Genomic DNA, 25,364 nt, shown 5'->3' with positions numbered 1-25,364 from the left:
ATTTCCTAAAGCCCTATTTATTACACAAGGGACAAGGCAATTTATTTATTATAAATAACACTATAAAGGCCTAGGGATATCTAATTCATCCTTGAACCAATGTGACTCTAGCTAAGGACTTAGTTACATTTTACAGAATTTAGATCGTGTCCTAAACAAAAAAAAAATGAGACTGCACGAGCAGTCCGGGATTTAACCCTCAGAGAGAAGAAGAGAAAGCTTGAACCTTTGGTTTCTTTAGCCTAGAGTGACTTGAAAATGCCACTGTTACCATTTATATATAAACTCTGACCAATAAAAATCATTCTAACTAAGTAGCTTTGAAATAGTAATGTGAATATCTAAAATGATTTCTGATATGTTCTAAGTACTATCTGTCAACAAATGAAAAGTCAGGATACAAAATAAGTTCGGAATGACAGCCAAAATGGAGGTAAAATTAACTTGAGCACATGTGAAAACAAATAAAGTTACAAAATTACAAATACGGGACTTTGAACATCAGGGATGACTATCGGAAAATGTATTAAACTTTAAGGTAATTTAAGGCACTAAATATGCTAATAAAGACAAATTAAATATTCAAAAAAACCAAAACCGTCACAATAGAAAGAGCAAGAGCCTTATTAAGCACTTTGGGCCTTATTTGGCCCTGAGAATTTCTGAAAAATCAAAACTGCTCAGTCTAGTTTGCAAGTGCAGTATTTATCACTTGGAGTGTTGGTGACCACATATCTATTAATCGTGACATAATTACACATCTATACAATGCATTATGACGTCATAAAATGCGTCATTTTCCTCATATTCTGTAATTTCCTTTGAAAATGACCTAAAGTTGAAGCATTTTTTCAAGTTTTCATATACAGCACAACTTCTGATCCAAAATATGCAAATACATAATGAAAGCTCTTTTTCTGAAGATCAAAATACATGTTTTATTTTTTGGATCGTGGGCTGTGCTCATATTTTAATTCTTTGCTGAAGTCAAATACGCATGTTTTCTGCAAATTTCAAGAACAATGCAATTTCTAAAAGCCTGTTTTCCAATATGTGGATTTTCAAAACGAAATTTTATTATAGAAAAAAAGCACCAAGTGTCTACTTCTTTTTGATATATGAAATGGGAAAGAGGGTGATAGTTTATTAATTGATATAAGTACAGGGCCATTTTATGTATAAGATGGCTCTTGCTCTTTATCATTTTGAAATAAAGAGTACAGAATTTATGGAATCACATGAACAAGATTTGATTTGAAGGTCTTCAAGTTAAAAAAAATCAAATATTTAATTCCATTCAGGAATCTCCGGAACTTAAATTTGAACTGTGTGATTCAAACATTTTATTTTTGCTCTCCAGATTTACTGCTTATTGCTTTTGCAAAAAAGTAGCGAACCTTATATAAAAAGCCAATTGATTTTGACCTTTTTCTCTATAAAGACTGTACCATGCATCATACCAAAGCTGCATAATGTTTATAGTAATGGAAATAATTCAAATGAAATCGTTTAGACAGAACTGTATGCTTAAATGCCCTTTTTTAAAATTCTTAATGTAACTTTTTAACAAAATATTTTTAACCCATTTTAAAAAACTTAACTTCTCCTTGTAGATCATATGGTCATGTTTGCTACACTAAAATGCCTGATGCGGCACTTATAGAAGCTCCATTTTATGGGGACTGGTGAAAACGGCGTTTCCATGAGCATGCTTTAGAATGTGAACAATCTGAAACACTAGCTTTCAAAGTCACTTCTTAATAAGAGCAACATTGAAAAAAGAAAAGTAAAAGGACGTGAATCTTTCTAGTATAATTGTATTTTGTTCAACGTCCCATGCATATGGAGTTGCCACCACTTGCCAGTGGACAGCTGCACATTTTTTTCTATACTCTGCACTTAGGGCCATTAAGCAGTGAGTGATCTTTTTCGCGCCAGTGCCTACTGCGACATGAGACCTGGGTTTATACGGTCTTATCCGACCGGTCGGTCTCCACATCCCACAGTAAGATTCGAACCGACGACGTAAAGATCGACTCCTTACTTCGCAACTCTTGAACAGATGCTCTAACTACTGCACCATGCGGGCGAATTCCTAGATTAAAGCCAAAGTCTTATAATTTCTATAACTGTTAGGATAAAAATATTTGGGGAAAATATAAGAAACATTAATAATACTTTTACATATGAATTTTAACAAGTAGTAATTAATAACCAGTATCTACCAAGAGTTTAACAATGAATTCTTCCTTGAAACAAATACTTGGCTTGCTCTCTTTTCCTTCATTCCATTTGTGTAAGTGCTTTAATTTGACTTTAGATTTTTTTTTTATCAATAAGAATAAAATAATCTACTGTGTACTTTCAATTGCCCCCACCCTCTTCAAGTAACATTACATAGCAACGGTTTGAAATATATTAAGATTCAAGAAGGGTAATGATATAATTATTATTAACTGCGCAGAATCTTTGCGCGCACATTTCACATTTTGTTCTCAATGCAATTTAATTACTGTTGATTCAGCTACATCTTGGTCAACAATGATCATTTTCAAGGGATAAAAATTTCAGATTTTATCCTAAAACGTGTTTTATCTTCATATTATTGAATGTAGTTGAGGGCTACACTAAAAAAATCTTGAAATATTTTTTGGAATATCACCATCCATAAAGCAACATTACATGTTGCTATGTTCTTATGACACCGGAAGGCGTGGTTTCATTTTATGGAGGGTAAAACAATACATTGATCCACTTGATATGAGTAAGATAGCATTTTTAATAAACTCATGACAAGAAATACCCTGTAGGGTACCCGGGTGTGGGGTGGGTTCAAGTTCTGATCAAGCAAGATCCATCATACTCATTATTGTGTACAAGCATTTTATGATACTGATGAAAACAGAGTATTTTTTTTTATTTCTGAGCATTTTATACAAGTTACCAACCAATCATATTGCAGGGACTCAAAACTGGTGTCACATGTTGAAAGAAAATTTTCTGAAGGGTGGACAACACAACTACAATGTAATCTATGGGGAACAGCTTTGCTGTGCGTAAAAAAATTCAGATTTCAGAATATGTTTTGACAACAAAAAATAACAACCTACCTAATCCAGGATAAAAACATATAAATCCATTTTGGGGAGGAATGGAGTTCTATGAGATCTTTCCACAATTTTCTTCATATACGGGGAAAATCTTTCAGTTACAGGAGGGATTTTTTTTGGGGGGGGGGACATTTTCTGCTAATTTTTCATAAAAAAAATTCTTATTGGGGATGTCTCCTGACCCCTCTTAATCTGCTTCTAATTATTTTCGGATATTACCTTTCATATTAATTAAACATTTTTACTGTTTCTTAACTTTTGGTGATTGAGTATATTCGTGCTATACTTAGCATTGCTGAATACCAAAACTTTTCATGTAAAATTCATTTATAATGTACCCATGGTTGCCACCTATTTACATAAATCTTCTGAATAATTTCTTTGAAGCATTTATGGCAAAAGAATGCATTTTGAGTATGTGTGTAAACTAACAAAGTGACTGTATTCGAGTTTGTAAAGGTTCATTGTTCAAAAGTAGGTGATATTCTCAATTTATACTGTTTCCATGGCAACCAACACATATACACTTGTAGTAACCAAAATTTAATATTTTTCCCATTCAGTTTATTCAGTTAAGTTTATTTCCCTACTCACAGGAGTCTGAAGTTTTTATTGTCAAAAAAAAAAAAAAAAAAAAAAAATCCGGAAAAAATTTTTCCTACCCTTAACTAAAAAAAACCCAGGATGGCAACGTGTTTTGGGGGGACCCACCTAAACAAATAGATCTGGGATTGGCCAGAAAAATCTTGCGACTAATTCAGTTTCCGGAGCGTTTTTGTTATTTATTTAATGTGAAAAATTCAATCTGCTTGACGACTACGGGCCGTTCCTAGCCCTTTTTCCACTTTGACAGCTCATCCTGGACTCCATGCCACTAAACCGGAAAAGAATCTCGCAGTGTATATTTGACGTTTATAAAAAACTTGTTCAAATGAAATAAAATAAATAATTGTTCAACGTAATTTTATTCAGTTATTTTGAATATATTTAAGAGAACTTTAAAAAGTTATTTATTCTTTTTCTTACTCGTACGACGATGTGTACCAGGGACAGATAATTCAGTTTTTACAAGCGCCAAATTTAAATCACTAAAAAGCCATGTCGACAAAGAGCCAAACAGTTAGACTAAGCGCCCTTATGAAGCATTATTTTGTTTGAAAAATATATCTTTTTATTGATCACGTATGGTAACATAAAATTGTACATGAAGTTTTACATGCATTGTTTTGGTTCTTTTCTTCAATTACGTCATATATTCACCTCGGAGTTCACTTCCGGTTTAGTGGCATGGAGTCCAGGATGAGCTGTCAAACTGGAAAAAAGGCGATGAACAGCCCGTAGTCGTCAAGCAGATTTGATTTCTTAACTTGAATAAATAGCACAAACACTCCGAATACTGAATTAGTTGCGAGATTTTTCCGACCAAGCCCAGATCTATTTGTTTAGGTGGGGCCCCCCCAAAACACGTTGCCATCCTGGGGTTTTTTTAGTAAAGGGTAGGAAAATTTTTTCCGGTTTTTTTTTTTTGGACGATTAAAACTTCAGACTTTTTAGTAAAGGGTAGGAAAATTTTTTTCCGGATTTTTTTTTTTTGGACGATTAAAACTTCAGACTCCTGTACCCTACTTACATGTTTTTAAACCAGTATAGAAGTTAAATTTCTACTTTACATTGTTCGTTTAACACTTAATCAGAGTGAACACAATACGTCCCAATAATGACCTCAATTTTTCAATTTTCCCATGTCTAAATTTTTCTAAACTTTTTGTTATATATTCAGATCATATCATAGATTGATTAAAAAAAAGTTTTGAAACTGTTGCAATTAGTTCACATTTTGATGGAAAATTTAATAATTTGACTAGATTATTAATTTATTGCCGACTATCAATATTATCTCGAATTCTCTGTTGAATTGTTTACTCTGAATGATTAATATCAGAGGTCAATAGAGTTCAAAATGTGTAATGATCTCACTAGATAGCGTGACAGTAAATCCTGTCAAAACTTTCCTAATCGGTCAAGGGTTTATTTGGAGCAGAACAGATGAGAAACTCTTGACTTGGGAAGATGGTAAAGAATGGGAAGCTACGGGGAAAAAGAGAGAGTTTGCTTACTTATATTTGCTGTAAATAAGATTGAGAACACAGTATTGAATGCATAATATTCATAGATGCCATATATTTCTTAAATTGAAATAACACTGTGTGAACAAACCAACAAAACTACTAGTATTTACTCCGAAACGAGGTAGACTATTAAGTTCAACATCTAGTGCTGGCAACAAATTGAAAACTCGACACAATCTTTTTTCAACAGTTTTTATCATAAAATTATTTTCTCACTTTTCTATTTTTATGCGCCCGGGTCAACTTTAACCTTCGCCAATAAATTTTGAACCATGAGAGGTAGAGACTTGATATTTGATATGCATATTCAACCAATAAAGCTCCTTCAAATGACATCAAAGTCAATGGCCTTGTGACATTGACTGTGACCTATATGCTAAAAATACCTTTTTCGTACTTTCACCATAATTTTTGAACCATGAGAGATAGATAGTTTATATTGGGTATGCATACTTCACTAATATAAATCTTTCAAATGACATCAAGGTCTATGACTTTGTGATCTTGATTATGACCTATATGCTAAAAATAGATTTTTAGAACACGCCATAATTTTTCAATAATGAAAGATAGAGACCTCATAGTTGGTATGCTTACTTCACTAATAAAGTTCTTTAGAATGACGTCAAGGTCAATTACCTTGTGATCTTGACTTGACTTATCTGCTAAAAATTTTTTAATGAACCTTGTTGCCGCCGGGTGCATAGTGTTTTACAAACACATCTTGCACTTCTTCAAATTGATTATTTATGCTCAGATGCAGTATCTAGACGTCATGAATGTCATATTATGACGTAATCATTGTATCATGTACGTACGCATGAATGAAAAGAGCGTAATTTTAAAATCACATATAAAATGTCAATTTAAGATATTCTATCACAAAATTATTCTATTTATTATTATTATTATTATATAATTTTCAAGAATAAATCTGATATACTAAAAACTAAATAAGGGTATTTACGCATATGATGAACTTTTTATCAATATAAATATGGAGGACCTTGCTTCAATTTCTGAAAGCACAACATTCATAAAATGTAAAATTCAAATTGGCCACACGCAAGTACCTCTAAGATATTTTGCGTAAAGGTGCAGTTATGTAATATTTTTTTGGCATTCAAAATTGGAAATTGTACTTGAGAATGGCCACATTCAAATTTCGAAATAACTGCCGTAAAATCAGCGTTTAAGGTAGTTTTTAACTTTATCGGTAAATTTGTTCCTGCGCATGTGCTAAAGATGGTGTCCTATGTGCAAAAAGTATATGTAGCATACCATGACATCGTGGTCTACAAAAATAAATAATGATAGGCTTTGTGATTTCAAACTAAAGTTTTGTCTTAAATTAAAGGCACATTTTGATGGTTCGTAGTTTTAGCTCTTTTTATATTATCAGCATGTCTGTATGGCAATAGACAACATCATACATGCTTGAATCATTGACTGAAATAAAGAACATTTCTTATTTATTGATTGAAGTAAAACTCAGTTTAAATTTGTATTACTGCTGATATCTAATACTACATATTGTCTCAAAGAAAATGAGCTCAATTACTAGAACTCCTTTTATATTTCGTGCAATATCAAACGTAAAAAGTGTTCAGCTTTATGGTGTGGGATGGAGAAGGGGGGTATACAAAAGGCACTGCATTGCAGTTTATGACTGACTATTATAATACATCTTAATGAACATGTACACACTCGCATTTTTACGTCAATGTAAACAATAGCATGTCTATATATTGTAAGCCTACCTACACGCACAAACACCAGCAGGCATGTTCATAGAACTTTCCAAAGATTTGCCTGAAGATTATTCTTAAGATATGACTTAGGAAGAATGTCAGAGCATATTAAATGATGTAGCTGGACGGTAACTTAGAAACATTTTAAATAAGGATACCCCTACTTACACTGAACACCTGTTTCTTAAAAAAATATCGATACAGATAAAATTTTGGAAATATTTATAGCCAAAAAAAACATTACATTAAAAAAGTAAATTCATTTAAATGTATATTTCAAGGCAAATTTACTCTTGTATTTAATTTGATTACTATTACAAATATGAAATTTTTCCTATCTACAAAGTCCTTGTAAAAATCTGGAAAGTGTGGTTTAGCCCCCTTTAATTCTAAAATATTGAAATTAATTTAAAATTTAAAAGAAAGAGTTTTGCCAAAATATTGCTTTCTGGAATAATGTATGACAACGTCATATTTTGAAAGTATCCACGTAATCACGTTAACATACAAATACATTTTAAAATTTTTTACATTTGAGATGTGCAAGATCTAAAAAGCGATATAGTTGAAAAATTTTATTTTATTCATCATTTCACTTTGCAGAAACATGTTAGGATGATTTGCATTTCATTTAAATTTAAATCGTGAAATTTATATTCCCACAAAGTGAGAATTAACAGTGAGTGATAAAAATAATTCTAGTATTTCAAGGATGTCTTAGGATGTTCGTATAAGAATGATAAGAAGGATATGGAGATAACGGACAGTATTCAATCTCAAAGTCCATATAACAATACAAAATAATTTCAGGCATTTGATCACTTCATTCATATACGGTCAAGAGAAAAACATACTAATACTGAGAAAATAGTGGGGAGTTCCTACGAAATTCTTTTTTCTTACTAATTGTTAGGACATTGACTACACACAGAATTGTCGACGTATTCGAGTTTGTAAAGGTTCATTGTTCAAAAGTAGGTGATATTCTCAATTTATACTGTTTCCATGGCAACCAACACATATACACTTGTAGTAACCAAAATTTAATATTTTTCCCATTCAGTTTATTCAGTTAAGTTTATTTCCCTACTTACATGTTTTTAAACCAGTATAGAAGTTAAATTTCTACTTTACATTGTTCGTTTAACACTTAATCAGAGTGAACACAATACGTCCCAATAATGACCTCAATTTTTCAATTTTCCCATGTCTAAATTTTTCTAAACTTTTTGTTATATATTCAGATCATATCATAGATTGATTAAAATAAGTTTTGAAACTGTTGCAATTAGTTCACATTTTGATGGAAAATTTGATAATTTGACTAGATTATTAATTTATTGCCGACTATCAATATTATCTCGAATTCTCTGTTGAATTGTTTACTCTGAATGATTAATATCAGAGGTCAATAGAGTTCAAAATGTGTAATGATAATAATCTCACTAGATAGCGTGACAGTAAATCCTGTCAAAATTTTCCTAATCGGTCAAGGGTTTATTTGGAGCGGAACAGATGAGAAACTCCTGACTTGGGAAGATGGTAAAGAAGGGGAAGCTACGGGGAAAAAGAGAGAGTTTGCTTACTTATATTTGCTGTAAATAAGATTGAGAACACAGTCTTGAATGCATAATATTCATAGATGCCATACATTTCTTAAATTGAAATAACACTGTGTGAACAAACCAACAAAACTACTAGTATTTACTCCGAAACGAGGTAGACTATTAAGTTCAACATCTAGTGCTGGCAACAAATTGGAAACTCGACACAATCTTTTTTCAACACTTTTTATCATAAAATTATTTTCTCACTTTTCTATTTTTATGCGCCCGGGTCAACTTTAACCTTCGCCAATAACATTTGAACCATGAGAGGTAGAGACTTGATATTTGATATGCATATTCAACCAATAAAGCTCCTTCAAATGACATCAAGGTCAATGGCCTTGTGACATTGACTGTGACCTATATGCTAAAAATACCTTTTTCGAACTTTCACCATAACTTTTGAACCATGAGAGATAGATAGTTTATATTTGGTATGCATACTTCACTAATATAAATCTTTCAAATGACATCAAGGTCTATGACTGTGACCTATATGCTAAAAATAGATTTTTAGAACACGCCATAATTTTTAATCATGAAAGATAGAGACCTGATAGTTGGTATGGTTACTTCACTAATAAAGTTCTTTAGAATGACGTCAAGGTCAATTACCTTGTGATCTTGACTTGACTTATCTACTAAAAATTTTTTAATGAACTTTGTTGCCGCCGGGCGCATAGTGTTTCACAAACACACCTTGCACTTCTTCAAATTGATTATTTATGCTCAGATGCAGTATCTAGACGTCAGCAGTGTCATGTTATGACGTATTCATAGCATCATGTACGAAAGCATGAATGAAAAGAGCGTAATTTTAAAATTTATAAGAAGAATCACATATTAAGTGTCAATTTCATATATTCTATCACAAAATTATTCTCAAATTAGGGATTATATAATTTTCAAGAATAAATCTGATATACTAAAAACTAAATAAGGGTATTTACGCATATGATGAACTTTTTATCAATATAAATATGGAGGACCTTGCTTCAATTTCTGAAAGCACAACATTCATAAAATGTAAAATTCAAATTGGCCACACGCAAGTACATCTAGGATATTTTGCGTAAAGGTGCAGTTATGTAATATTTTTTTGGCATTCAAAATTGGAAATTGTACTTGAGAATGGCCACATTCAAATTTCGAAATAACTGCCGTAAAATCAGCGTTTAAGGTAGTTTTTAACTTTATCGGTAAATTTTCCTGCGCATGTGCTAAAGACGGTGTCCTATGTGCCAAAAAGTATATGTAGCATACCATGACATCGTGCTCTACAAAAATAAATAATGATAGGCTTTGTGATTTCAAACTAAAGTTTTGTCTTAAATTAAAGGCACATTTTGATGGTTCGTAGTTTTAGCTCTTTTTATATTATCAGCATGTCTGTATGGCAATAGACAACATCATACATGCTTGAATCATTGACTGAAATAAAGAACATTTCTTATTTATTGATTGAAGTAAAACTCAGTTTAAATTTGTATTACTGCTGATATCTAATACTACATATTGTCTCAAAGAAAATGAGCTTAATGACTAGAACTCCTTTTATATTTAGTGCAATATCAAACGTAAAAAGTGTTCAGCTTTATGGTGTGGGATGGAGAAGGGGGTATACAAAAGGAACTGCATTACAGTTTATAACTGACTATTATAATATATCTTAATGAACATGTACACACTCGTGTTTTTACGTCAATGTTAACAATAGCATGTCTATATATTGTAAGCCTACCTACACGCACAAACACCAGCAGGCATGTTCATAGAACTTTCCAAAGATTTGCCTGAAGATTATTCTTAAGATATGACTTAGGAAGAATGTCAGAGCATATTAAATGATGTAGCTGGACGGTAACTTAGTAACATTTTAAATAAGGATACCCTTACTTACACTGAACACCTGTTTCTTAAAAAAATATCGATACAGATAAAATTTTGGAAATATTTATAGCCAAAAAAAACATTGCATTAAAAAAGTAAATTCATTTAAATGTGTATTTCAAGGCAAATTTACTCTTGTATTTAATTTGATTACTATTACAAATATGAAAATTTTCCTATCTACAAAGTCCTTGTAAAAATCTGGAAAGTGTGGTTTAGCCCCCTTTAATTCTAAAATATTGAAATTAATTTAAAATTTAAAAGAAAGAGTTTTGCCAAAATATTGCTTTCTGGCCTTATGTATGACGTCATATTTTGAAAGTAATCACGTAATCACGTTAACATACAAATACATTAATTTTTTACATTTGAGATGTGCAAGATCTAAAAAGCGATATAGTTGAAAAATTTTATTTTATTCATCATTTCACTTTGCAGAAACATGTTAGGATGATTTGCATTTCATTTAAATTTAAATCGTGAAATTCATATTCCCACAAAGTGAGAATTAACAGTGAGTGATAAAAATAATTCTAGTATTTCAAGGATGTCTTAGGATGTTCGTATAAGAATGATAAGAAGGATATGGAGATAACGGACAGTATTCAATCTCAAAGTCCATATAACAATACAAAATAATTTCAGGCATTTGATCACTTCATTCATATACGGTCAAGAGAAAAACATACTAATACTGAGAAAATAGTGGGGAGTTCCTACGAAATTCTTTTTTTTTACTAATTGTTAGGACATTGACTACACACAGAATTGTCGACGGATTTTTCCGTTTTAGATCATAAAAAGGAGCACACGGCGGGCATGACCAGTCGGCAGGGGATTATCACTTTTTAATGGTACCTGGTCCCACCCCTGATGTTTTGGAAGTCAGTGTTTGCTCTGCTTCAATTGAGTATTCCTTAATGGACTTTTGGCCTTGTTTATGTACATTTTCTCCATATTTCCCACTCATACTTTTTTAATCGCTAAGCGCATGCGCAAAGAGCTTTTTAGGTCGGCATATAGTCTTTTTATCAACGCCCCCTATCGATCCTGTGTATCTCTAATCAACAACCCCTAACGAGCCTATTTTTTTAAACATGTTTGATAACAGAAAATACTTAGGTCTTCTTCGATTAATAATTTTTTTCACCGATGAATTGATAATACTATATCAACAATTGTATTTAGTTCATTTTTTGTTCGTCAATTACAGTACCAGCATCGTTATTCTTTACAAATCTATCGTGTCCTATCGTGCGTGTATCCTATCGTATCGTGCGTGTATCCTATCGTATCGTGTTTTCAGTTTATCGTGTTTTGCGTTTTCTACAGTGTTTTCCGTTTATCGTGTTTTGCGTTTATCGTGTAGATCGTTTATCAGGTTCTATCGTGTATCGTGTTTTGCGTTTATCGTGTATATTCGGAAAGCCTCGCTTTTTATCTTTACTACAGGAAGAAGTTACCGAGGTATTCCGAGTTTCTTTTTCGTTTTGTTAATTTAAATAAGATTATTTTTACCAAGAAAAAGGAAAGATAGTTTAATTCCTTAGTTTTTCACCATTAAAAGAAATATTAAAGCGTAGAAGGAAAATAATAAATATATAAATAATATGATTAATAAATTAAACAATTAATTATAAATTAAATTAAGAAAATAATCGTATCATAGACAAGCAGAGAATCAAAATTAATTTTTGAAATTGAAATAATCGATTCCCTGTTGTTTTTTTTTAATTTATGGAATTGAGTCACTAGAGGATTATTTTCGGTAAGTCACGGAAAATTTTAATAATAATTAGCAGAGGATTTATTTGATCTTTTTTAAATACAATATTCATTTTTTTTCTCCCGATCAATCGTCTGGTAATATTAGGAATGTGTTTTCGACTCTGATCTGCATGTACACGTATGCACAATTATTTAAAATCTCGATTAAAAAAAAATAATGATAACGAAGGATTTAAGACATTGATCCAGATAACTTTTACACAGATGTTCTCCGTATAGGTACTTTTTTTAAATATATTTTTATCACAATCTAATTACTTAAGTGTCTTAATATGTCTAAATTTAAAAAAAGAATTATATCAAAATTATAAAATGTAATGCATGAAAATGCTATACCCAATTTATCACATCATGCATGGCAGTTCCTATAAAATAGAAGTTTTACAATAATTCTATCTGGAATTTGATAATCTAAAAATAATAAACAGGAAAAAACATGATGACTTTGAACAGCTTACACCGTATATGAGATTATCGGGTAAGTCTAAGATAATTTTCAGGGTTTAATAATTCATTAGAAACAGTTTAGTAGCAAAGATTTATAATTATTTAGTCGCATTTCACCCTTTTAATATTTGTTTCTAAATTTTTGTGTTTTCTATTGCAAAGAAAAAAAGTCATTCAATGTTCTTTAATTAATACGAGGTTTTAAGTACATTAACATAAGTTAGAGCTTAGAGTAAACGTACATGTACATGTGCAGTTGTAGCAGAATCATATTCTGTTGACACAGCTAGTTTAATGTATTAATGCAGAGCGCTATTATATTAACAATTATTTGGATTTCTACTCAGGAAATAAATTTTCTTGAACTATATAGTTCTTTAAAGCTGATTTCTTTGGACCTGTCTTTCGGTTGGTCTATTACATGTATTTTTTCCCTAAGATTTTAATATTTAATTGCGATTTTTGGATACATCGCAGATTGTAAGTTCTATACATTAAATACAAATATTTAATTCATTGCGTAAATTTCTTCCTTGAAATATTTTAGTATTTGTAGATAAATTTATTAGGTACAATTATAAGGTTCCATAAATAATAAATCTATAAATATATAGAGTTTCATTAATTTATTATAGTACCCGTGAGAAACGACACATAATTATGTAAGGGATTTTTGTGCAACAATTACATGTATGTTAAAATATCCATAACCAAAGGAATCATAGTTCAACATTATGATGAATATTTTAACATTTACACAAATAATCGTAAATCCACACCCTTGAGTAGAAATTGAAACAAATTACAGTCTCCATATCAAAATAATCAATTTAATCATTGTCAAAAACTGTATATAAAGACACAACTTTCGTAAAATTACCAGTGATCTCAATTTTTTTTATTATAGTAATTAAATGTACTTTATAATTTAGATTTGAAGCTTTGCAAGTACTTAAATTAAAATATTGTAGTAACTAAACAAAATAATCTTTTCGTCTTGTCATAAAACGTTCCGCATTTTGAAACAATCCTATCAGGTTTTGAGTTTATCCTATCGTGAGGATCGTTTATCAGGTCTATCGTGTTTTGCGTTTATCGTGTTTTGCGTGTATCGTGTTTTGTGTTTATCGTGTTTTTGCGTTTATCCTATCGTGCGTGTATCCTGTCCTATCGTGCGTGTATCCTATCGGATCGTGCGTGTATCCTATCGTATCGTGCGTGTATCCTATCGTATCCTGTATCCTGTAAAGAATAACGATGCGGGTACTGTATCATACATATCATACTCTTACAAAAAAGATAATCATTCTCTGTGTGTGTTTCATTAAATGATGAAATTTTCAATCCCTGGTCGGATTCTGTTCGTGTGTAGCGTAATTATAAAATTTGTTGCAAAACTCAATCCGGGTTGGAGATTTCTAACAGAAAACTGAAATTGTTTATTTTTTTATTAATCAGAATTCGTATTCACATGAGTCTAAATTAAGACAAAAAGTTTTATCTGCCATGGTAACTTCTCCGCAAAACAGACGTGTTTCTCCGAGCTCGCTTGTGCGTTTGACAAAGTTTTCAATCGCACGTGTGTATAGACCAAGGCAAACTGATCCTGCGGGCACAGGTATGAGTACTGTTTGTTAGTAGACTTGGCGACCGTAATGCTACGGACTCACGAAATTTACACCAGTTCCATAACCAGACAGTGCATCTTAAGACATTAAACATTGTTAAATATATTAAATCTAAAAGTTGAATATCTTTGGATATGGGGTAACCCATATCTATTCTAGCCTGGTAGTATGCATCCATAGATGTATCATCCATGCAAGTTTGGTCAACATAAGGCTTAAAGTTACTTGCAAATGAAAGGAAACCTGCACCAAAAACTTAAACCTGTTCACTCAACTGGAAAATGTAGGTCAGATTCAGCATCCGAAGCAAGCCCGGTAGTATCCATCCTTAGATGAATCCTCCATGCAAGTTTCGTCAACATAGGGCTTATAGTTACTTGGAAATGAAACCTGCACTAAAAACTTTAACCTGTTCACTCAACCGGAAAATATAGGTCAGATTCAGCATCCGAAGCAAGCCTGGTAGTATCCATCCTTAGATTTAACCTGTTCACTCAATCGGAAAATGTAGGTCACATTCAGCATCCGAAGCAAGCCTGGTAGTATGCATCCTTAGATGTATCATCCATGCAAGTTTGGTCAACATAGGTCTTATAGTTACTTAGAAATGAAATCTACACCAAAAACTGCACCAAAAATGTTAACCTGCTCCAAAAACATTAACCTGTTCATTCCTTTGCTGAAATTGGAGCATCTGAAACTTTGACTGGTACAACGAAACACACTAGAACCATCTTCCATGCATGTCTAATCAATATAGGACATAGAAGTATATACTTAAAAAGAAAACTGCTTCAAAAAAACTTAACCTTAACATGGGACGCCGACACCGACGCTGACGGTATTACATAAGCTCCCCCACCTTCGTTGAGGTGAGCTAACAAGAGGCCCACGGGCCTTATAGGTCACCTGAGTATCATGTAACAACTTTCCAGCGATTGTATTTGGTTCGTGTTTTTATCCAAAAGCCATGAAATTCACAAATTTTGAAGGAGGCACCATTATCAAAGGGCAGATTTCAAAGCATTAATTTGTTTTTAGTCAAAGTTCCCCCCTGGTACCCCTGACCCAGCGGCCCCTTAAATTATCTATTTTGAAAAAGGCCCCTTTCTTCATTATAAGGCCAGTATTTTTTTGGGGAGTTGAACTATGTTCAATCTCCCATGGTCATCACGCATTTAACATGCGCAGTAATTTGTGTTGATTATATAGAGCCGAAAGCGAGGCTACTGTGTCGACCGATTTACTCCGATGATATTCAACAGAAAACATGCATAAACATCCGCCACAAATAGTTCATGTCATTTTCTCCTGAATTTATCTAATTTTCATAATTTGAAATGTAAGTAAATGTAATGATAAAGTAATCTTATTTTGAATATTAGATTTCGTTTAAAGTAAAACTAAATTATAAAGAACCTCAAAAGTTTTTCGTAATGGAACTCATTTTTAGTGTAGCGTCATACACTGAAAGAGATACGAACGACAACTCTACATACTGACGGCAAGCGGTAAATCTAGTCTTCCCGACGCCCGACGGTCCCGGATTTTTGGCAATTTCTTTTTTACCGGTGCACAGAATTTATTCAAACTTTTCATAAACATTTTTTTGGTTTAAATGAATTCATTAATGCCTAAAAACTTTAGGAAACATGCGTATTTATTACTAAATCAGCAGTATCACCTGCCGAAAACTTTAAATCTAGTACTCTGTTATAAATGTTAAAAACAGAAACGGACACCGATATTTTCATAAAATCGCGATTAAAAACAACAAAATGAAGTATATATATATTTTTTAATAAAAGGAAAACCTCATTTACATACCAGATAATTTGTACGCACACAAACTCTCACATATACCACTGTTTTTATGTTTGGTCATTAAATATTTGTTTTTATTTTGTATTGCTTTTTTCTTCACAATATTAAAAAAGATTATTTTCTGAGGTACTCCATGTATAATGTTCGTGTAATTGAAAAACATTTATATTCACAGAGAAGTTTTATATAACAAACCTGTTAGCTCTTAAAAGGATGCTGTGTTAAAATCCACATTTTATCAACATTGGTATTATTCCTGCGAAACTGAAATTTTCATAACACATGGGTAAAGATGCCAAGGAAAAATATATTACAAATTTGAAGACTGTCAGCAGTGAATTATATATATGATCAACCGAATCTAATATGAATATAATGGCAGTGTCCATGTTTTGCAATGGGAAACCCAAAATATGTGTAAAATGAAAAAGTAATAGAAGGTGCACAACGGCAATTAGTAATAAAGATTCTATGAAAATTTCGTTCAGTGGTGTAAGAGGAGTTGCGGATAACAGATAGGTATATCTAAAGCGTAAGAAACAGATGGACGGAAATCCCGATTAATAAATACCCTCCCGCTTTTCAAGCAGGGGGTATAAAAAGGGACTAATGTAGGCAGGCAAGCATTATGGCCCATGCATTTGTTTGCTATTCAATGTCTCTGAATGTCTTTCTCAAGATTGTTGCAACTCAAAAAATCTGAAACAGTTGTCCTTATTTGAAATAATAATATTGTTCACTCACTTAACCTCCCGATCAAAGATTTTATTTTACACCATGTTTAACTCTCATGAGTGCTTTCAGTACTTTGATTTATGTTTAGGTTTAGTTATGAACATGAGAATAAAAAAGTCCCGAAGGAGAAGGAAATAAAAATGTTTTTTTGATAAATCAATTATTTCCATTTGTACATTCTTTTTTATGCAATTTAATAGGCTCCTTACCACTGGACACACAATGCTTACAAATAGGAAAGTAGAATATTTAATTGCCTATTTCATCATCTGCCAGTTTGGGCCAGCTATATAAATTTTGTGATGTTGGTCAAAATATATTTTGAAAAATCAATTCTTTAAAGGTCTTTCAATATATCTTCATTTTTTTAATATGTGTTAGGTGAATGTGTAGACATTGTTCTAAAATTTACTTGATGCCTAAAATTATAATTCCTATCATAAAACAGACAGGGAGTATTAGGGAGTAGGGTCAACATTTTTTCAATTAAGAGTAAAATATTTTTTCTGACTGATACAAATGATACTACATGCCTGTATATATTTGTATATTCTTGCCTTTTAATAGTTGATTTTTTTTATTTCTTCAGGTTGTTTCTTCCTCAAATGGACTTCACTTCTCCCATAGTTTTATTCATTACATCTGATGCATAAGCAACCCTTTTCTGAAGAATGATGCTTAGACTGTAAGCTATAACAGAGACCTAAACAATGTCCCTGGCAATATGCAATAGCGACCACGGGCAGTTTAAAACCTGGGGGAGGAAAATAATTTACAGTTACTTTTGAAACGAATACATAATTATCTCACCAGCATGTCATTGTGCAACAAAGTCGTCAGCATTTTATTTGTCCTTTGAACGGGTGAAACGTTTTGAATGGCACTCTTATCGATGAATTTTACACTAAACCAAGCTATCTTCTCAGATCTAGCTTTATTTACCCGCCGTTTCATCTTAAAACCGGAAGTGCGAGTTCGTAAATTTGAAATCTCGATCCCGACTCAAATTTGATATCGGAGAGAAAAAAAATTGTTTTATTTTTTTCTGAAAATTTAAAACCTTGAGCGGAGGATTTGTAAAACTGAAAAAAATAAATCCTGGCCTTAAATATGTAATTAGATCATTAGTATATTAACCAGGAGCAAAGGATAAGATGTTCCAAAAATTCATGCATTTCACTATATAATAATTAGAGCCCCACCCTAAAACAAGAATCCCTGACCCTGGGGCCATAAAATTAACAATTTTGGTAGAGGCCTACTTGCTCATCATAACTATGTACTTAGTTGGTTTATTTAAAACCCAGGAGCAGAGAAGAAGATTTTCAAAGAAATAATGCATTTTTACTACCTACTTATTTAGCCCCGCCCTAGCACTAAAACCCCTGACCCAAGGGCCATGAATTTCAAAATTTTGGTAGAGGACTCATTGCTGATTACAATCATGCAAACAGTTTGACTGCTTGATGTCCAGGAGTAAAGAAGAAGATTTTTAAAGATTGCATTTATTTTAGTGGTTTTGGCCCCACCTCTCAGGCCCCAGGGGGGCAGGGATCATGAAATTCACAATTTTTGTTCCCCTTCACCCATAGATGCTTTGTGCCAAATTTGGTTGAAATTTGTTCAGTGGTTGCAGAGAAGAAGCTGAAAATGTTCAAATGTTCACGCACGACGGATGACGCACGATGACGGACGAAAACGGATAGCAATAGATCACCTGAGTTTACTCAGGTGACCTAAAAATGTATATATTTTTTTATTTTTAATGAATAAAGTTGCTCAACATGAACTATAAAAAAAAGTTTCTTTTTTTTAGAACATCGAATTTTACTTATCGCATAAAAACGTACTCTACACAGTTCTTGTTTTATATTCCTATTTAGTGAAATACATTTTTGAAAATTGGCGATGCATGAATCTAGTTTTATTTGTGCTTGTGCATGCATAAATGTAATTAGATCAAATCTTATGTACCAAACTTTAATTTAAATAAATTCCTTTAGGCCCTATGTGTTATGGTTTTATAAATATACTAAAATTAATGTAAACCTTAAAAAATGTCTGGAACCTGAGGTCAAATAGTATTCTATTTCCTTAAATTTATAACGTTTCAATTGACTGCATTTTTTATCTATCTTCGTTTTCTTCCGCGACTTCACGGGTGTCAGAAAATTACGATTTATCAAATGATTTTTAATATTTTCATTTGTTTTCCTTCCTTTCAGACTTCATTATCTAACAACGTTTTTTCCTTCATACATTTGTTGTCAGAGACAGACCTTCAAATTGTGGTTAAAAATGTGGGTTATTCTAGTTTAATAATTTCGTTGTTATTTTAATTTTCAAAATATATTTCTTTTAAAATAATTTTTTTGTCCTTCATCATATTCACCTTTTTGTTTAACATTTAAAGATAATGTATATGTAAGATTATACTCTCATAGTTATAATGTCACCATAATTTACAAACACTCTCCCCACCTTTATAAACATTATATCCACTAAGTTATCAAAAGAAATTATTTTTTTTAAGAAATAAGATATCATTTTTAACATCTTTAGGGATATTAAAATAGGATGGTCGCAAAACCGTTTTTTTAATCCTGATAATGTTTTGAATGATTTCTTTTTGCTATTGTTTAAAAGGACTTTGAGATTGAAAACTGTTATCGTTATCTTAAATTTACTTACCTGATCAATGGTCATTTGCAAAAAAGTTTGTTAAAACACATTCCGATTGCACACACAAGTATTCCGAAGTTGACATAAAAAAGATGCTTGGGTTTCTGATTGACAATATCTTTGTGGTATTTGACGGGTAAACTCAACAATATATTACCGTTTACGGCGCCTCAGTCGGTAGAGCGCTTGCTCCGTGACCGGGATGTCGTGCGTTCGGCCGAGGCGACTGACCCAGTCGATAAAATGGGTAGCAACTGTTCCTTCGCCATACGCTCGGAACTTTGAAGTAAAAGTTGCGGGAGACCTTAAAACCGAGGCCCCGTGACAGGGGCAGGTGTTGGCACGATAAAGATCCCTTACTGCTCAATGGCCGTGAGTGCCGATTAAAGGTCAAAATTTGAAGCCCTTCACTGGCATACTGTGACGTCTCCATATGAGTGAAAAATTCTCAATCAATCAACAATATATTGGAATTCCCATGGGTACCAATTGCATTCCGGTATTGGCATATCTATTTTATATTCATATGAAGCAGAACTTAAACAAAATCTTATGCATGTAAAGAAAAAGAAAATTCTTGCTGTGGCCTTCAACTCAATATTTAGATAAATTTACGACGTATTATCAAGTAACAAGGTAATTCACATTCTTAAGTCGATACGATATATACTGGAGAGCTTGAGATTAAAGATATCACATGATATGACAAATTTGTTTCATAATTTGATATTTTCCTTGAAAAAGAGGAAAAACATAATCTTACAACCAAGCATTATTATAAACATGATGATTTTAACTTTTCTATCGCCAACTTCCCCTATTTATACATTATATTTTCATCACCTGCATACGGAGTGTATATATCTCTGTTGATTCGATACGCAGTAGCATGCTCTACCTATGTACAATATCTAAAAAGAGGCAAATTATTGACAAGCAAGTTGATGAAACAAGTATATCAGCAGTCCGTTTTAACTGATTATTTCAGAAGTTCTAAATTTGATACAACGAACCTGAAAGCATTAAAAATTTATCATCAAGTCAAATGCTGACTGACGTTTTTCATTCTTATTGTTAGTCTATACACTGAATTGACGATGGATTTTTCCTTTTTTTCACCGATCATGACAAGGAGTACACGGCGGGTGTGACCGGTCAGCAGGGGATGTTCATTCCTCCATGGCACATGATCTCTTATGTTTCGGAGGTCCATGTTTGCTCTACTCCTATTTTGTATTGTTTTATGGACTTTGATATTGAATACTGTTCGTTATCTCCATATTATTCTTCAGCTTTCCTTCTTCTCTCTACAACTGATTCCGTCAGGATAAGGCCTGGCAGGTGGGTTATTCTACCTACTCGAACGGGTGATCAGCTTATTTGAAAAGTCAATTAACCAATATTAACTCTGATTCAATTTAAGTAGACATGGTCAAATACGCTACCCTTTACAATTAGTATTCCTTAAGGTTATATCAAGCAAAAACCAAAATTTACAAAAACTTTGAGTTGATCTTTAATGAAGCGTTAATAGCTATTTCACGAGAGGGAAAAGTATATTATTACATTGGGAACGTCTTGTAAGTACAGAATGAGATGAGGAAGGAATCAAAAGTCAAGAGAATAGTTTACTCCCCTGCAAGATAAAAGTACAATTTTTGACTAATTTTGCAGTGCTTGAGCAAACCACTCCTACAATCTATAATCTTCCTCATTGTTTCAGTGTTTTCAAACCGTACTATAAAGTAATGAATTATTTCTCTGAGTTCTAAACACTCTCACAGAATTCGATTTTTTTAAAAAAAATAATCCATTGACAACTTTAAAAATGAAGAAATGTGATGCAAATATCATGTTTCTACATTATCAGTTGTATTCAGAATGTAGACCACAAGACGTACTAAATAGATATCTTCAAGCACATGGCATCCATCATCGTCGCAAACCACGGCAAAAATGTACGACCCTCCCATTCTGGCCGTGGTTGAAAGATGAGAGAATTCTTCGAAGCTCATTTAAAGATTGACCGATGCGAGTAAAGCATTGTCGGATGATGAACTTTATCGCGACCTTTCAATGTCCAATCGCAGTATAGGAAATATTTCTTGTATACTGTTGACGTCAGTTGTTGATTGCGATGAAAACAAAACTTGCCACTGATTGAATATGACGTCACAATAGAGAGGCGTAAATATTCAAGATTACGAAACTTTTTGTGATCAAGCAGCCACAGGTAGGAGAGAGCTATATGGCTTGAGACGATGGACATCAATAGGGTTTTATTTTGTTTGTTTGTTTGTTTTTTGACCAGAAAGTACGTGTCTTCCATATAATTGTAAACAAAAAAGGAAAGGAAATTTATTTTCTTTTGTGTACGTGTTTGTGTGTCAAGAGAGAGAGGGGGGAGGTCTAAAGCATATATAGGAAATTGCAATATGATTGGATTTAAATACAAATCAAAAACTGACTCGTACCACCCGCTTTTCAAATATATTTTTTCCATTTTTGTAGTTTTTTTTAAAATGTACGTTTAAAAAAAATGGTGTGGACAGTGCGATCTTTTCATAATGTTATTAGGCTAACAATTCTTTGTTATCTTATCTGACTTTTTAACTTTTTATCCTTTGCACAAAAAAATGCATTACGGAAAAAACATGAACTATTTCATACTGTTCGTTATCTCCATATCTTTTTTTAACTTCCCTGTTTAGAGGATAAAAAGCTGTGGACATATTCACGCAACGCTAAACCATAGCAATGATTTGGGCAGCATTCTTCATATGTGGATTCTTATGTACAAGCTCCCAGTACCTATACGTGAAAGAAAGCGATCGCTGTACCAGTAGTGGAAAAACTATGGTACAAATCCGAGAACTTCTGCTCCAACAAGAGAGGATCCAAAAATCTGTAGATTCCCTGAGGCAGATGGTGAAGAGACTTGAGGAAAATACAGGCAAGATCCATGAAGATGTCGAAATGGTCAAGAGAGGTAAATCTCTCTCACATCCAACTATCTTTCTCTCTCAAATATGATAAATTTATTCATTGATATGATTATTACAATATCATGAATATATTTTTTGACATTCAGGTTTAAAACTTCATACAGATTGTCAGGATTATTATGTACACGGTCACAAAGAGTCTGGCGTTTATCTCATAGATCCCTTCGGAAACAGCAGTCTAGTAACAGTTTTCTGTGATACGGAGACAGAGGGCGGAGGGTGGACGGTAAGATATCTCTCTCTCTCTCTCTCTCTCTCTTTCTCTCTCTCAGTTTGATAAAGTCGGATTCTGAATTAATAAAGATATGTGACTAAAACAAAAAAAATCAGCAATATGCAAAACATTAAATATTCAGATTTTTTTTAATTGTCAAAATCAATTAACTTATTGAAAGAAAATCGAAGAGTTTTACCCCAATGAATTCATAGTTATAAAAAAAATACAAACCTTATGTTTAAGAAAAAACAGAGAAGACTGATTTCGGATTGACGGATTTTCTTATCTTATATTCATTAAGGACATATCACACATCGTTTCTGTAACAATATTTTCACGGGTTTGTTGTTTAAGTCATATTTTACAATTAACACCATGCTTGTTTTCTTGTTCTAATAAACTTTGTCTAGTTGATACTTACTTTTCGATTACACAAGGCTGCAGCAGCCTATTGAAACATGGTTTCAGAAGTTTTGGACAATTATTAGTGAGCACGGAGATTGAAAATATTGTGTATCCAGCCACAATTAGAGACAAATTGATACTTTTATGTGTTATTGTTCGAGTGCGCGCAAAAATCGACAACAATGGAAAACGTAATTCATTTACCCCAAATAATGGATTTTGACGCTAAACATCTTTCTCCGACCTGGATCAAATGGAAGGAAGAAGTTTTACCTTACATATATATTAGCATGGACTAATTAAAGGCCAGAGGCACAAAAAGTGAAACTCTTGCTGTACCTTCTTGGACGCAACGAGAGGGGAATTAACAATATAATGCAATTTCAAACGACAGACGAGCAAGGAAACAAAATAAATGTCGAAGAGAAAAATACATGTATAATATAGCAGTGAAATTTATTTTCGTTGACAAACATTGTGACCCTAAGAAGAATTAAACAGTAGAAATACACATTCTACAGCAGAAATCAGCAAACAGGTGACACATCTGACAAATTCTCAATAGAAATTAGAACTTTGGCTGACACATGTTACTTGATAAGAGATCGAATTGTTTTTGGGGTAAGTGAGTCTAGGTGACGAGAAAGGCTTCTACGTGTGGCAGACAGACTTGGAGAAATGCGTCCATGTGTCCATGTGTGCAGAGCCACTGAAGTCTCCAAGGAGCAGAACAAGGACAATTCAACCACAGGCAACAGGGATATCTGTGCATGCAAGAAGATTTTCAAGAAACAGCCACAAAAACAACAGCAACGGACAAGAGGCACAAGCGGGACCAGAACACTGACTTCTTCACTTTGAAAATACCTTCAATTCCGCCAAGTCAACGGTCCATCAAATCACCGAAATTGCCGAATAAGACTCGGATGCTTACTTTTCTAGTTACAATGTATAGTGTTGATCTAAAAAAACAACAATGAGTCAGTTAATGTAATTACCCAAGCTACTGCAAACAAGGTATTTGCCACTTTTTCAGTCAACAGACAGTATGTTAAATTTCAAGTGGACAGTGGAAGGACCTGCAACATACTCCAAAAAAGTATTTGACAGAAAACAATGGCCATTACAGAGACACACCAGATACTAAACATGTACCACAACACGAAAAGCAAAACGCTGGGCAAGTGTTAGCTAAAATTCAAAAATCCTAAGAATGGAGGAAAATCCAAAGCGGATTATTTAATAGACAAACAAGCTTCGACATCACAGGCTTCTCAATGACCCATGATATAGTGTTGCTTCCGACACAGTAGAATTATATCCAACATGACAACGATTCGAATTTTATGCGTGCGACACAATACAAATTTTGCCGACACAGGAAGATTTGTTACAATCAGAAAATCGTAACATATAATTCTCTCTATCTGAAACATAATTATTTAAACAATTCTACCGTCTCTTAATTCCTAAAGGTATCTAGAGCACTTAATTAGGGCTTTGCCTTGCATAATCAATTATTTCCTAGACCCTTGCCGGACGTTTTGCATTAAGGAAGAAGCAACGACATATACATGTACTTTGTTTTCAAACTTCCATGTAACGGTTAATTGGTAGTTGCAATGAAATAAAAATGTGTCACTTAACACAAAGAATTCATTTGGCACTGTAAATCAAATACATTGCACCATAATCATTGAATTTAATGTAAATAAATTGTTTTAAATTGTAAAGGAACTCTGAAGAGTATTTAACTACTCGGAAGTTTATTTTTCTTTCCTTTGCAATTCGATAATTCGATCCAGAAAACTGAAAAAAAATCACCGCAAATTTACTTTAAGAATGGTAAGTAGTTTGTCTGTATCTACCAGAATCTCCTCTGCTTTTCAGAACATGTCTTCTTACTTTTAGCAATATGAATGGCCATACCATTTATGTAACGTATTTGGGATTTTACAAATGTGTGCATGTCTTCTTTGGTATTCACAATTAAAAGTGATTTAGTTGCAAATTTGATAGTGCTTTGTTTAAACTCTGCAACACTGTAAAATTTCAAACGATGAAACACCCTGGTTCTTGACAATCAATACTTGGTTCCAAAGCCTCCCAAGAATTATTATCATTATTCTTCCAATCAAAACTGTTG

The 25,364-nt window shown here is 32.8% G+C and overlaps 1 protein-coding gene across 1 annotated transcript; it reads left to right on the top strand.

The window, feature by feature from the left end:
- The first annotated feature begins 22,348 nt into the window (after positions 1-22,348).
- On the top strand, positions 22,349-24,065 carry LOC134262266 (fibrinogen-like protein 1). The gene is made up of 3 exons (XM_062744637.1): positions 22,349-22,580; positions 22,683-22,822; positions 23,883-24,065. The coding sequence occupies exons 1-3, from the start codon at positions 22,349-22,351 to the stop codon at positions 24,063-24,065; spliced, it is 555 nt and encodes a 184-aa protein (XP_062600621.1).
- The last annotated feature ends 1,299 nt before the right edge of the window (positions 24,066-25,364 follow it).

This window comes from Saccostrea cucullata, unplaced genomic scaffold (assembly GCF_032062105.1).
Source record: "Saccostrea cucullata isolate Sc308-1 unplaced genomic scaffold, CSIRO_AGI_Scuc_v1 ctg528, whole genome shotgun sequence".
NCBI lineage: Eukaryota > Metazoa > Mollusca > Bivalvia > Ostreida > Ostreidae > Saccostrea > Saccostrea cuccullata.
The sequence above is the reverse complement of the archived record's forward strand: the minus strand, read 5'-3'. Positions and strand labels throughout refer to the sequence as shown.